Consider the following 15,821-nt stretch of genomic DNA (forward strand, 5'->3'; position numbering starts at 1 on the left):
ACCCACTAGGGTTAGAGGAACAGGGAGCTAGTAAGGGACTTCAACCTATTGTCCTGAGGCACGCTGGGAACACTGCAGCACAGAAAGTCTTACAGAGATGAGCCAGGGGCATCCAAGGCAGTAGGGGCCAACAGGAAAGCATCAGTGAAACACTGTAAGGAAATACAGGGGTGTTTCTCCAAGAGGCACAGCTGACAGCCCAGCTGAAGGGCCTCTACATGAACACAGCACGGGCAACAAACAGAGGAAACTGGAAGCTACTGTGCTGCTGGAAAGCTACAACATTACTGAAACTTGGAGCAGAAATCCTATGACTACAAGTTGTTCAGAAAGGACAGGAGAGGAAGGAGGGGAGGAGGTGTTGCCCTTTATGTTAAGAAATGGATAGGTTGTGAAGAGCTGTTCCTGAAGAAAAGCCAAGAGCAAATCAAAAGCTTAGGGGCAGAAATCAGAGACTGAGGTAACAAGGCTCAGAGGCTGTCATCCTGCTGAGTCAAGCACCCTGACATCTGCTGGGAAAGTAGCACAGCAGGCTGTAGATAATCCAGGAGACTCCTGGAGTACCTCAGTGATAACTTCTTAACACAGGAAACAGATGGCCCTACCTGAGGGGATGCACTACTGGATCTGATGGTCACCAGTGCAGGAGAGCTCATCAGGGATGTTAAGACTCAAGGCAGCCTGGGCTGCAGTGATCACACACTGGTGGAGTTCATTGTCCTAAGGAATATCAGCTGGACAAGGAGTATAACCAGAACCTTCAATTTTAGGAAAGCCAATTTCTGTCTCTTCAAGGATTTAGTCAAAAGAACCCCCTGGGAAACCATCTTCAGGCATAGGGGAGCAGAACAGAGAAGAGCTGGCAGAACTTTAAGGACACTTTCCTTAAAACATGCCCAGGTGTAAGAAAGATTGATAGGGCTCTGAGCACCCTGATGTAGTTAGGGATGTCCCTGCTAACTGCAGGGGGGTTGGACGACATGACCTCTAAAGGCCCCTTCCAGCCCAATGCATTCTATGATGCTGTGATGCTGAGATGCAAGAGGAATGCACGCATCAGTTGGAGCACGTTCCTAGCTTGTTCTGCTAATGGACTTGGGCCACCTGTTGCACCACTCTGGACCCAATTCTTTGTCTATCTGATTACTGTAGGAATATTGCTAACCACCACCAGAAACATTAAATCATTTCTGTGCTCTCTGAATTGCAAAGCAAGCAAGGATCTTGTGGCAGCCTTAAGATTGCCTCTCTTCCTACCTCTGGGATATCCTACCTTATATTTTGCTTGTGACACATCCTCAGCATTTAACAGCTACAGCTAACCTAGGATCACTACTCTGTCAGGGAAGCTCTCTTTTGCAGGGTCTCTTTCTATTCCTCAGGACACATGTAGATGGCATGTGAAGTTCTCTTATCTAGAAAGGTTATCAATGCATGCCATATGCAGTGTCTTTCAGTGTCCTTGTGAACTGCTGAAAATGAGACCATCCATTTGTCTGACTTCACAGGCTCTCCTTCAATCACCGTAAGCATACATATGTACCACACCTGCATCAGCTCCAGCTGCTGCAGAGACACAAACATCACTTTGCCCCCATTTCAGATGTGTTTCACACCAAATACATTATAGGACTCTTTGCAGTGTGCCTTTATGTGGAACAACTGATGACTTGACATGCTCCTAGGCAATGTTCAGGCAACATTGCTTTGAGCAGGGATTTGGACTACATGATATCAATAGATGTCAGCCAACCTCAGTCATTACCTGATTCTGAGGGAAAAAAATATCTCAGTGGTTCTATCACTTTGTCAATAAGCTGCACATGAAAGTATTTTCCAAACTCTGACCTACAGAGAATACTGTCCTGATCCTTTTTTAAGTTGGCTAACTGCCCACAGAGAGGTTTTGTGCATAATTGGCTTTCTGAACACCACCTTACTTTTCCTTCCATGCTTATACTTTTATTTCATTTGCACTTGAAAGCAACAGCAAAGGTGTTTCCATTTATGGAGCCTTACTCTTGGAAACAATGATTTTAGTTTTGATCTATAGAAGTCCAAAAGGAAGTATCTGGTTTTGTTACACTGCTAATTGTTTCAATCTCTGTCTCACTTCATCTGTCTCACCTAGCACACTCTGGATCTAACACACTCCAATACCTTCACAAACACCTATTTAAATATTTAGAAAAAAAAAATCACCTTTATATAAACCACTATTCCCTTCACATACATTCAAGTGACAGCCACGAGTACCATACTGCTACTGACCAGTGAAAAAAGACAGAATAAAATTATATTTAAATATACAAGAAGTGCAGGAAGAAGCAGAAGAGAAATTAACTTCTATTTTCAAATGGAAGTTACTTCCCACCTTGTATTTTTCCATACAAAATACACTGCACTTTTATCTTTGTACTGAGACTGCTGAGCATCTCACAAATAGTGCAGCAGATGGAACAAGACAGAGGCAAGAGTTCATCCCTTTAAATTGCCCATGTTCAGCCATGGACCTCATTCCAGAGGAGACTCACTGCAACAAGTGTGGGAAAGGCTGAGGGGAGGGAAGGGGAAAATTTCCTAGAGTTTTCCCCCCAACCCACACTTACCAAAGGCTCTAGTTCTCTGCGGTCTACGAGGTTGAGCTCTGTCACAAAGTAGTAAAAATGCTTGTAACAGGTATTGATGTGGGCCTCAGCCCCCATGAGCATGATACGGTCAAAGTGATGGATGTAGACGTGGACAAACACTCGAAAAAGACGGCAGAGTATCTTCTTGCACACCTGAAGGAAGTTCTTTGGGAAGGGAACACCTATGAATAGAAAAAGCAGTGTTTGTCATAACCATCCTTGTTATCTTCCAAAGAAAACAGTTCTGCAGCAAAGCATGAGTTTGTAACTGCAAACTTGGTTATGAATTCCTAGTCTCCTTTCCAACCTAGAGGATCACTTAATGCACACATTTACCTGATTGTTAGCACCAGAGATAACCAAATACTTAGACAACTTTAATGGATCAAGACTGGCAGGTACAGAGTTTTTTCCCTGAATAATTTCATAGAGGAACATCAAGTACTGTAACATCCAGAAATGTGGCTTTCCCTGTAGTGCACACTGTCCCATTAGCATCAATGGCTTTACACCTTCAGATGGATGTTCCCCATACTGATACATACAGAGCTTGTCCTACAAGTCACAGACACTCTTCTGTCCATCAATGGTGGGATTTCACATCATCACATTTAGTAATGAGTTTTAAATAACTGACCAAAACACAGACTTTTTTGCTTTCACCTTCCTCCCAGTTATGAGTACCAATTTGATTGCTCTCATAAGAGAAAAACTCTTTAAGAGACACAGGATGGCTCTTTCATAATACCTTAGAAGTTACACCACTTTGCAGCCAGGGACTCCAAAGCAGCACCAAAACCAACATTTGGAAGTAAACAGCTGTGCTTCTACAGCACAGAACAAATAATTCCTTCAGAATTTCCCTTGTTTAAAGACTGATCTTGAATAGCATTGTGTACCACTGAGGTGCTCCCAAAAACTTGAAGGATTCTTCTCCTTCTATCATTGTGCCTCAGATATGATGACTTTAATGCCCTAAAGTCTACTGCCACCTCACTTCATTGCACATCTCTCGATCTTCTGGTTATAGTTCAAAATTTAGTCAGATTTGAAGTACCTAACTGAAGTACCTAAACTGCTTTTAAAAAATGCAACAAACAAACCTCACAGCTAGGGAGTCCCATACTCCCTAAAAGGCCTATTTTATGCTCTCAGTAAGAAAAAGATTTATTATTTGCAGAAACAAGATAGAGGTATTGAATTAACACTGCTGCCAGCTTTCTAGCTTTCAAATTTTAGTCTCCTGTTACATAGTGCTCAACACACAGAAGAGTGGTGAATTAATGGACAAATTGCCTAATTCCCTGACGATATAGAGCGAGAATTTCCATGCTGAAAATAGATATTTAAATTACAGATTACTCAAATTATCAACTGTGCCTGTAAGCAGTCTGGGTCCTGTCAACAGAAACATGCACCTTATTTTGGAGTCGCTGGCTAAGGAGGTACCAGGGTGTATTCATTGTGTATGTGAACACAGCTGTGTCTGTTAGTATGCAAGTGGAGAAGCACAGTAGCAAGCAGAGGTGTCCTGCTTAGTGCACCCTGAGTACCTCTACATTTGCCATTCATGGAATCATGGAATGGTTTATGTTGGAAGGGATCTTTCAAGGTCTAGTCCAACCCTGCTGCACTCAGCAGGCACACGTGAAACTACACCAGGGTGCTCAGAGACCTGGACAACCTGAGCTGGAATGATTCCAGGAATGGAGCATCTACTCACCACTGCTGAGTAAGAAACAATGTGGGAAAGAGCTTCTGCACTGGGTTCACCAGAGGCAAATCCTTTTGATATAATTTCAGGTAGCTTTAGAAATGTAGTGCAGTTTTTCTTACTCACTATATATGAACAGATCTATCAAAGCCCACCTACTCGGTTTGCTCTTGTCTGTATTCACCTCAATGCTAAAGCTAATATTGGAGGTCATAGAGGAGGAGGCCTAAATGCTCCAGCCATGCTCCGAGACATTGCTAAACTATAAAAATCATCACAGAGTCACAGATCATTAGGGGTTGGAAGGTACCTCGTAAGATCTTCTAGTCCAACCCACCTGCCAGGGCAGGATCACCTGGAGTAGGTCACACAGGAATGTATCCAAGTGGGTTTTGAGTATCTCCAGAGAGGGAGACTCCACAATCTCTCTGGCCAACCCATTCCAGTCTTTTGTCATCTTCACAGTAAAAAAGTTATTCCTTATGTTCACATAAACCTTCTATGCTCCAGCTTGCACCCACTGCCCCTTGTCCTATCACTGGGCATCTCTGAGAAGAGCCTGGCTCCATCCTCCTGACACTTACCCTCCACATCTTTATAAACATTAATGAGGTCACCTTTCAGTCTCCTCTCCAAGATAAAGAGACCCAGCTCCCTCAGCCTTTCCTCATAAGTGAGATGTTCCACTCATAATACATACAGATGTCTTGGCAACATTTTAATCAAAACTCCATGCAATTACCTAAACACCTGGATTGTAACAAATGTTTGCCGTTATTTCCAAGGGCAAAATAAACACAGTCTATCAAAAAGCATAACAGAAATCCCAGTTAGCTGCTTGCTATACAGAAGGATCACATTTCAACCACCAGAGCTTGGCTAAATTCAGGAATGATTACAGCAGCCTGCTCTTTATTTTTCTATAAAACCTACCCAATCAGAATTTAAAAAATATGCCCAAGAAAATTTTAAGTCTTAAGAAAGGGAGAAGGGGGATAGCTGGTACTTGCCACTGCAAGCTGGTTCACTGAACTGAATTCTTAAAGGTACTGTAGTTTCTGATCCAGAACAGGCATGTCCCCAAATGGAGAACAATTAGTTTCATATTCCAAGGGCTGACACATGATTGCTCCTGAAGAATGTTACTGCAATGAAGAAACTCATAACTCTGTATTAACTGACTATAACAAGCTGAATAAATGAAGCTAAAAAATCCTCTCTTATCTTCTCTGCAGCCCTTGATAGAACTTTAGAGAAGTGTGGCCAGCAGGTCAAGGGAGGTGATCCTCCCCCTCTACTCAGCTCTGGTGAGACCCCATCTGGAGTACTGCATCCAGTTCTGGAGCCTCTATTACAAGAGGGATCTGGACATGCTGGAAGGTGTCCAGAGGAGGGCCACCAGGATGATCAGAGGGCTGGAGCACCTCTCCTGTGAGGAGAGACTGAAAGAGTTGGGGCTGTTCAGTCTGGAGAAGAGAAGGCTCCCAGGTGACCTTCTTGTGGCCTTCCAGTACCTGAAGGGGGCTACAAGAAAGCTGGGGAGGGACTTTTTAGGATATCAGGTAGTGATAGGATTGGGGGGAATGGAATAAAGCATGGAAGAATGGAATAAGGCTGGACATGAGGAAGAAGTTCTTCCCCATGAGAGTGGTGAGAGCCTGGAATGGGTTGTCCAGGGAGGTGGTTGAGGCCCCATCCCTGGAGGTGTTTCAGGCCAGGCTGGATGAGGCTCTGGCCAGCCTGATCTAGTGTGAGGTGTCCCTGCCCATGGCAGGGGGGTTGGAACTAGATGATCCTTGTGGTCCCTTCCAACCCTGACTGATTCTATGATTCTATAATAGAACTAACAGTTACAGGCAGTAAGTGCAAAGGCCACAGAGCAATGCTTCTGCTGCAACGGAGGACTTCCATTTGACAATGTTTTAGCAGCACTAGGTAGTCAATCTCGGAAGATGTAAATAAGACAGAGGAAACAAACAAAACCCAACAGCAATAACAAAAAATAAAACCAAAACCAACCAAAACCCCACAAAACAAAGCACAGAAAACAAACAAACCACACACGCACGCACACACACGCACACACAAAACCACTACCAAACCAAACAAAAGCAAAAGAAAAAACCCAAAACAAACAAAAAAGTCCCCAATCACAACTGCCTGGGATGCATAAAACACCTGCAGTGTTCTCCCAGCTCCTCAAGTGCATTAGGTGTTTCACAGGATCAACCAGGTTGGAAGAGACCTCCAAGATCATCAAGTCCAACCAATCACCCAACCCCATCTAATCAATTAGACCATGACACTAAGTGCCTCATCCAGTCTCTTCCTATTCAGACAAGCTGTGTAGTTGCACTTGCCATTGTGGAATTTCTCTCATTTTGCAAAGCTATCTGTGTTTTATCTACTCTTTAACAGTGAAAAACTGCTGTCACAGACTCATCACCTTGATACATCAGAATTCATAATGGGTCTCTGATTTCTCTGTCTTTCATGCAAAACTTTAACAAACTGACAGAGTGTCCCAAATAGTTAAAAAGTGCCTCCTGGTACCACTGAAATAAATTGGTAGCTGCACAGGGAGCTAATCTCTTCAGGCTTGGAGAGCCTGCCAGTCAAGTCACTGGAGTACAGAGGAGGCTCAAAGTCTGATCAGCCTCAAGGCAGAAATGAGCACAGTGACGTGGTGGCGGTACTGGCTAAAACATACATTCTGTTTCTCTTTGTGTTCAAAACAAGACAAAGGATGGTAGAAATTCAGTCTCAAAGAAAAAATTAATCTAATGCAATAACCCAGATCTGATCTCAATTACAGAACAATGAATGCAAAGTGATGACACTAAAATGTAGAAAAGCACAGTGTTCTGTGATCTAGATTTACCTTCTGAGATCAGAATTTGGCCTAGTGTTTTGTTCCTACTACAACTGCTATAGTTACAAACTAATCAACCACTGAACATATTCATTACAAGTGGCTCTTGGATTAGCTTAGATTTAGACTTAGATTTGGAGTCTTGACTTGTCAGGGAGTCTGTTCTCTGTCTTCAGCTCAGTCAGAGTAGTCTTTGTCTTCTCCCCTTCCAAGCCGGCATTTAATGTGGAATCTAGGTTTAATAAATCCTTTACTAGAACTTTGCAATTACACCAAAAAAAAAAGAGAGGAAGAGAAGAAAGAGAGAGAGAAAGAGAGAGGGAGAGAAAGAAAAAGAAAGAAAGACGGAAGGAACTCGTGAGGGACGGAGGGAGGAAGGCAGGAAGGAAGGAAGGAAGGAACTCGGAAGAAAGGAACACAGAGGAACTCAGAAGGAACTTGTAAGGAACTCAGAACTCATAAGGAACTCATAAGGAAGGAACTTGGAAGGAACTTGGAAGGGAGTGGGAAGGAACTCGTAAGGAAGAAACTCATAAGGAACTCAGAAGGAAGGAACTTGGGAACTCGGAACTTGAAAGGAAAGAAGAAAGGAAGAAAGGAAAAAAGGAAGAAAGGAAGAAAGGAAGAAAGGAAGAAAGAAAGAGAGAGAGAAAGAAAGAAAGAGAGAAAGAGAGAAAGAGAGAAAGAGAGAAAGAGAGAAAGAGAGAAAGAGAGAAAGAAAGAGAGAAAGAAAGAGAGGAAGAAAGAGAGGAAGAAAGAGAGGAAGAAAGAGAGGAAGGAAGGAAGGAAGGAAGGAAGGAAGGAAGGAAGGAAGGAAGGAAGGAAGGAAGGAAGGAAGGAAGGAAGGAAGGAAGGAAGGAAGGAAGGAAGGAAGGAAGGAAGGAAGGAAGGAAGGAAGGAAGGAAGGAAGGAAGGAAGGAAGGAAGGAAGGAAGGAAGGAAGGAAGGAAGGAAGGAAGGAAGGAAGGAAGGAAGGAAGGAAGGAAGGAAGGAAGGAAGGAAGGAAGGAAGGAAGGAAGGAAGGAAGGAAGGAAGAAAGGAAGAGAGAGAAAGAAAGAAAGGAAGAGAGAAAGAAAGAAAGAAAGAAAGAAAGAAAGAAAGAAAGAAAGAAAGAAAGAAAGAAAGAAAGAAAGAAAGAAAGAAAGAAAGAAAGAAAGAAAGAAAGAAAGAAAGAAAGAAAGAAAGAAAGAAAGAAAAGAAAGAAAGAAAGAAAGAAAGAAAGAAAGAAAGAAAGAAAGAAAGAAAGAAAGAAAGAAAGAAAGAAAGAAAGAAAGAAAGAAAGAAAGAAAGAAAAAGAAAGAAAGAAAGGAAGAAAGAAAGGAAGAAAGAAAGGAAGAAAGAAAGGAAGAAAGAAAGGAAGAAAGAAAGGAAGAAAGAAAGGAAGAAAGAAAGGAAGAAAGAAAGGAAGAAAGAAAAAGAAAAGAAACCCTACAAACCCACCAAGTCATAGAATCACAGAATCAAGAAGGCTGGAAGAGACCTGAAAGTTCATCGAGTCCAACCTGTCACCCTAAACCTTATGACTATCTAAACCATGGCACCAAGTGCCACGTCCAATCCCCTCTTGAACACCTCCAGGGATGGTGACTCCACCACCTCCCTGGGCAGCACATTCCAATGGCCAACCACTAAGTCCAAGTATTTTTGCTTCTTTTTAATAGTGAAAAGAATTTCCAAGAAGAAAGATGACTGTCTCCCTATCTGCAAGGTTTAAAGAGACAGAATGTAAACCTACCAAATTAGATTGCTGAGTTATGGCTATTAAAAGCCAAAGAAATACAAAGATGGCACTGGAATTTTTGACCTAGCTGCTACTTGCTGAAGAAGTTATTTCTGGATGAGTGAACTGGCAGCTTTGATTCATCTGTCAGGCTGAGCGCCAGTGCTGCTGCTGTATGAGGAGGAAGTAAGAGAAGGGTTCTTTTTGTTAACCTGGTATCCAAAACCCCAGAGCTCCCCATTATGTCCTAAGAGCGTGCAAGCAGCTTTTGAACACCCTAGTCCCATAGTAGAAGCTCCTTTAGCTCTAGGTTCTGCAGCCCATCCATCACTCAGATTCAGCCTGGATCTGTGCCGGAAAATACAATGGTAATCCAAGAAAAATTATTACAGACTGTGTTCAAAAAACTCGTGCAATGAACATGCTACAATGAGGGTAAAAAGCTAGACATAAAAGAAGTATGAAGAAATAGATGGCTGTTACACTCCATTTAACTATTACAGACTGACACTATGGTGTAGTGATGTTCAATACGCAGGACACAGATCTTCACTTATTTCTGCATCAAGTCATACTTTCTGGTTATACTGTGGTCAAGGATTCACTCATTGTTTCTCTAGAAATGTCACCTTCTGTATTAACAAAAAAAAAAAAAACCCAAACACCAACAACCTCTTCAATTGCTGCCCTGCATCAGTATCAGTAGATTTCTGCTTATGGAAAGAGAGTTAAGTTTACCGTAATGGATGGAGGATACAACTGCATTGCTCTCCATGTTATTAGTGTGTTTATTTTCCCCCTGAAAACATCGCTGTGATCAGTTTTCTACTGCTCCTGATTCAGAAGTATTTACCAGTGGGACTATTTCCAGGACAATGCACTTTCCAGTCTCAGATTGTAGTCAACATGTTCCAAACATTGTGAAGGCGCCAAGACATTCACATCCCACCGACTTTGTGCCCAGACCTCTGCAAGGGCTTATAATATCATGCTGCCTGGGGGAGTGCAGGGAACTCTTACAGCATCTTCACAAATATTTCTGCATGGACACTTTTCTTTCAGCACTTAAGTTCCTGGAATCTTTCAGCTGTGTGAAAAATGGGGCTGGTTTTATACACATGTACATACAAAAATTTTAAATATCTACCCCAAAATTAACTGCATAGTTTGAGCCTTCTCGGTTTTGCAGAAACTAAGTTTGAAACATGAACACTAAAGACAGAACCTGGAAGATTAAACAAAATTAATTCACCCCCAAATCTGTTCCCTTTCAGTCAAGACAGACTAAAGATTCAGGCAAAAGGTGCCTTTTAAGTTGTGTTTAAGTTTGTATACAAGACGACTGAAGAGAACACAGAGTCAATAGACTGACCCCATTGTGTGTCCATTCATTCAAAATTTGCTAAGTGTGGTCCTTTATAAAAATTTTTGATACAGTCTTAGAGCTCCTCCAAACTATCACTGAGTCACAGTAAGTCTCAACAGAAGTATTGCTGCTGCTGTAGAAAGTATCACTTAAAAACTAGACAAATGGAAAAGACGTAAAAAAAGTGTATATAAATATAAAAATTACATATAGATGTAAAGAGGAAGTTCCCCCTGAGTATAGAAGCAATAGGTACATTCCATAATACTTTAAATTCCTTCCTAGCAGCAACTTTTGGGTTAGAATAAAGGATACATCAATCCCTGCATTTGAGATGTTTGTGGCACCCTGACAAATCAAAAAGTCTGTTTACAATATAGACGTTTTCAGGATGTACTACTAAGCATTTAAGATCAGTTGCAGTATTTCCACAGAACTTTCCAGTGCAAATATACAGCAGCTCTAGAAATATTAGAGAGATAAACAGAAGTGTAAAACATGTGGCTTCATAAGTCAGCACACAGATCAGTATTTCAGATCTACTCATCTTTAAATTACTGTTTTCAGCTATTTAAGCTGATTCAACTGAGAACAACTGAAACTGCCTTTTTAATTTCCCTGACAAAAGCTAGATGTAACAAAAAAGGACCATTTCTGACATTCTGATTTGTAATTGCTTTAGAAACACCATAGTTTGGGGAAAAAGAAGGGCTAACATGACTTCCAAAGGCAACACCTCTTAAACCATTCTTTGAGTATGTGATTCCACTAAAGCATCACCTCCCTGTTGACAAAAAACTGGGGGGGAATCACCACAAACAAAACCCAGGTAACAAAAGGACAGCTGATGGTAAGATTCCCTAACACTGCCATTGCCCATTTTAGGTCTTTGCTCTTGGGTGTTTACGTGAGGAGGGGTGGTTGTAAGCACAAGCTTAATATTAAATATAGGAGGCAGGGCTTTGTGGAATCTAAATTACATCCCATCTGCTTTGTGCTTTCTCTCCATCTTCAGTCTGTCTTCTACTCTACCTACTTCACATTTTTCTCGTGTTAACACCAAAATATTGCTCCACGGTGGACTGCAAAGCTTTCTTTGTGTCTGCTGGCCTTCAAGGCTGGCCACTCTCTTCATCTTGGTATCTTGTAAGATAAGAAAACTTTATAGAATCAAACCATTTGACTAACAGTTTGATTTGGTTTTGATGCCCCACAAAACGCTTGACTGGTTTTGCACATATTCTTATGAATGTAAATTCATTTAGCATTTTTGTTTGCCTACAACTTACATTACTCTCTTATCACAGTATCACAGTACCTTAGATGTTGGAAGGGACCTTCAGAGATCATCCTGCCACAGTAGGATCACCTAGGGTAGTCTGCACAGGAATGCCTCCAGATGGATTTTGAATGTGTCCAGAGAAGGAGCTCCACAACCTCTCTGGGCAGCCTGTCCAGTGCTCTGACACCCTCACTGTGAAGAAGTTTCTCCTCATGTTGAGGTGAAATTTTCTGTGTTCAAGCTTGTACCTGCTGTTCCTTGTCTTATTATTATGCACCACCAAAAAGAGCCTGGCCTCTTCCACTTGACACCCATCCTTCAGATATCTACAGATATTGATCAGTCTTTTCAAGACTAAACAGCCCCAGGTCTCTCAGTCTCTCTTCATAGGGGAGGTGTTCAAGTTGCCTAATTATCCTCACAGCTCTCCATTGGATTCTCTCCAGCAGGTCTCTGTCTCCTGAAGTGGGGAGTCCAAAACTGAACACAGTACTCCAGGTGTGGTCTCACCAGGGCAGAGCAGAAGGGTTGAAGAATCTCCCTAGACCTGGTGGACACACTTTTCTTGATGCACCCCAGGATACCATTGGCTGTCGTGGCCATAATGGCATATTGTTGTGATGAGAAAACTCTAAACTTCATAAAACCTAGAGAAAAACTAACTATCAGTATTTTTTCTTAGATGCTTTTGGGCCTGGTTTGCATAACTGAGTATAAAGTAGGCAAAACTGTAACAGATGTAGTGAGGTTATCCTTACCCTTCTAACCTCCATACCTAGACACAGAGAGAAGCAATGCATATTGAAATTGCCATGAAGTTTTACTTGTACTACAATACGTTGAAAATCTAAGGTTTCTGATTTCTGGGTGATCCATGCAGATACACACACACTGCTCAGAACTGGAAAGGAAAACAATGATGCTACTTAATCACAGTATTTGCAAAAAGGACAACTCTACTTACCACCTACACAATACAAGCCCCAGGAAGAAATGGAACGTTGGAACAACTATTCTGCATTAAGATTTTCTGCACAAAGCTTTACAAAGACTCTTTACAAAGACTCTCTTTTGTATTTTGCATAAAATGCCTAAGGATAGTTCTTTCACTTGCAACAACAAAATCAGCATGCATGGGAGCCCAGGAAAATTATGGCCAGAATTCCCTATGATTCTTGAGACTTGTCCAAGAACTGAAAAAAAATTCTGTGGTTATTATTGCTAGTCCTTTGTAGTGGCAAAATATCCTGCCCGATCAAATACTTCAAAGGATAAAGGAGTACTTCAAGAAGTCCGAGAGTTCTTAAACAAGTTGGTTACTTTGTTCCTGTAAAACTAGAGGAGCTGCTGCACTATGTCACAGCTACTAAACACCTACGTTTGTAGGTGTGGCAAAGCTTCTTAAAATAATTCCATGCCCAACTTGAAGTCACAAGGACAAGTCATATAGGATGCTATAGTGCAACAGACATTTCTCACTGCAGTGTTACAAAATTTATCTTTGATTACTCCCCCTTGATAATCTTGAGTATTAGTAACATAGCTAATAGAGGAAGGAAAAAGCCTATGCTTTTTTAGTGCTCTATGTAGCTCTACATCAGTAACTCGAAGACCTACTACACTGCCAAACATAATGGAAATTTTCAGCTCACCATCCACATAGTTGTCTTCCCTGAAACTTATTGCTCTTACCTGCCACCTCATTCCCTTCACATACTTTGCTGTTATGACGATATGCATGTCTGATCTATTTCTGGAGCTGGCTTACTGTAGCCTGCTGCAAAGTGCAGCAGTTTGGGTACTGGTTCAGAAGCAGGGCACAAGGCAAACACTGTCTGTGGGAAGGATGAAAACAACAGCCCAGAACAGCAGCTGGGGTATGCTCCTTCTTGTTTCCACCTGTTTGTCCAAGCTGAATTAGATGTAGAGGCAACTACATTACATCAAAAAGACTTAATGAAGAATAAGCAATTTAATTCACAAGTGATGTGAAAACCACTGTTCTGGCTCAGGCCAGTACTCTACATATGATGCTTTCTCCTTATGCCCTCCTTGCCTTTGATCATTTTCTGCTCAAGTGATTTGCTGAGCCTACTTTTGCTTTTCTATTTAGTAGCCTGCAATGGATCTGTCAACAAACCTCCTCTTCAGCTACCACTTATATGTGACTTTACAGTTTCCTTTGCCAAGGTGCTCTGATGTCTGCCTGGCACTGGGTTTCTTGTGTGCCTCAGTCCCTTGGTGAGTTCTTGGGTTGTAAGGGCAGTAAACATGACAGTCCTGCTGGCAACATTGGTACCATACCCTGCTAGCCAGCTCGTCTCTCTACTATGGAGACATGTCTAAGACACTTCCCTGTTCCTAACTCAGAAGCATTTCTATACCTTTGCTCACCCTCGTTGACATCTCTGAAACTTTTCAAGCTTTAACATTACTTTCTGTGACGAGAACGGCAAAAAGGTGTGGAAGAAATGGATTTACACAACTGCATGATTGTGCTTTTTGTTTTGCTCCCAACATATTTCCTAGTAATTGTTCACATTTGGTTGACACTGAACTGTCTCTCTTGATCTGCAGAGCAACAGTCTCCTGTGAGATGAAGAATTTACACAGAAACCAGGACTGTTTTCCCACATGCATCACTTCTTACTTTTATAGTTCCTTTTTCATTGCTCAGTTACTATCTCACAGCATTACCTTCAGCAGTCCTTCAAAGTCAGTCACTGTCTTGCTGCCTTGAACAACTCTGTAACATCAGCAAATAACATCGTGTTGTTGTTCACTGTTTTTTCCAGCTTGTCAAGCAATTGAGGTCCCAGCATGTTGGGCTGCAGAACTCACAGGTTGATCGTCAGTTTCACATTGGAGGACTTCCAGCTATTTACTCCTACCCTTTTCTTCCTTTTCTAGCCAATCCTTTCTGCATTTGTCACATGCAGTCTCAACACTGCAAAGCAGCTTTTAGTAAGCAAGTATCTTAATTGTATCATGAGCAAGAAACCTGTTTTTTTCCAAGGGGATTTATTGAAAATGTATACAAAACAAGGACACGAGGAAAACCCTTTATACAGTGTTCTTCCATTGTTTTGATTCTTTAAAAAATAACCAGAAAAACCCTCCATATATTATGAAGTAAACTCAGACAATTATGTGACAAGGTGCCAAAAGTAAGTCAAAGAAAATCAAGTCATCCTCTTACAAAGCCTCTGAAGAAAGAGACATTAATGTACACAAGCAAATGATTCTGTGATGGGTTTTTTGAAACCTTTTCTGTTGGCTACAGCCATACCCATGTTACACAGATCTGTTATCCATTCAGTTGTCAAAAAGCAGTCAGTGCACCTGGGAAAGGCTCACATGAAAAAAATACATGGTGTGAGGAGAGAGACATGAATAAAGACACAAAAGGTAGCCAGAGAGATGGATTTCACTAATAAAAATAATATTTAAGTCAATTGGCTCGAGAGACAAAACAAAACACCATCAAAGCGGATCACAGGGTAACAACAAGCACCTAATGCCTAAAGCTAAGCAACGGGAGAAAATGTGGTTGTCCTGTTCCCTGCAGTAACATCTCATTAACAGGAATGGTTAATCTTTCTGGGAATAAAAGACCAACTTCAGCTGCCAGTGAAACTGAGTACAGTCTACTTCAGCTGCCTCTAGCTTCTGCTCCTTATTCTGTTAGCTCACCCACTAATAATCTCCTGGAGCGTTTAGCTTTCATTGACAGTTATTCATAGCCAGTCAGCTATGGCAGTGTAACCATTTTCTGCTATACCAACTTAGTGCATAGGCACGTGGCATCACTGAGAACTCATCCAATGCCCTCCATGTGCAGGACTTTCGTAAACAGCTCCTCACACTTTCCAGATTACAGAAAACTCTTACAACTTTCCTACAGCTCTCTACTCTTTCAGGCAGTAAAGTTTCACCATGCTGCTGGAAACTAAAGATGGCTACAGTCTCAGAAATATCTGGCACCTTCCCAGAAGCCCATGCAAAACAGATACAGTGCCCTGCAAGGAGAAGTGAACAATGACAAGGATGATGGTTCACCCAGACTGGAGGTGTTGCTGAGGTTTAGTTGGTCTACCCCCTGCATCAAAACCTCTTCAGTAAAGAATAAAAGACAGGTCATCGTCATAAGCAATTCACTTCTCAAGGGAGCAGAAGGCCTGACCTCAGGAGCACCCAAGAACAGCCACTTAGGAATTAGCCCTTCTTCCTGCAAAAAT

At 41.8% G+C, this 15,821-nt stretch overlaps 1 protein-coding gene across 1 annotated transcript in view; it reads right to left on the reverse strand.

Moving 5' to 3' along the window:
* Positions 1-618: 618 nt before the first annotated feature.
* MOB3B (MOB kinase activator 3B) overlaps positions 619-15,821 on the reverse strand; it is a 33,462-nt gene continuing 18,259 nt past the window's right edge. The window contains exons 2-3 of the mRNA XM_054397635.1: positions 2,610-2,812; positions 619-720 (exon numbers count right to left, since the gene is read on the reverse strand). Coding sequence (XP_054253610.1) covers positions 619-720; positions 2,610-2,812 — 305 coding nt within the window. The remainder of the gene's footprint in view (positions 721-2,609; positions 2,813-15,821) is intronic.

Source organism: Indicator indicator, chromosome Z (genome assembly GCF_027791375.1).
Source record: "Indicator indicator isolate 239-I01 chromosome Z, UM_Iind_1.1, whole genome shotgun sequence".
Taxonomy (NCBI): Eukaryota; Metazoa; Chordata; class Aves; order Piciformes; family Indicatoridae; genus Indicator; species Indicator indicator.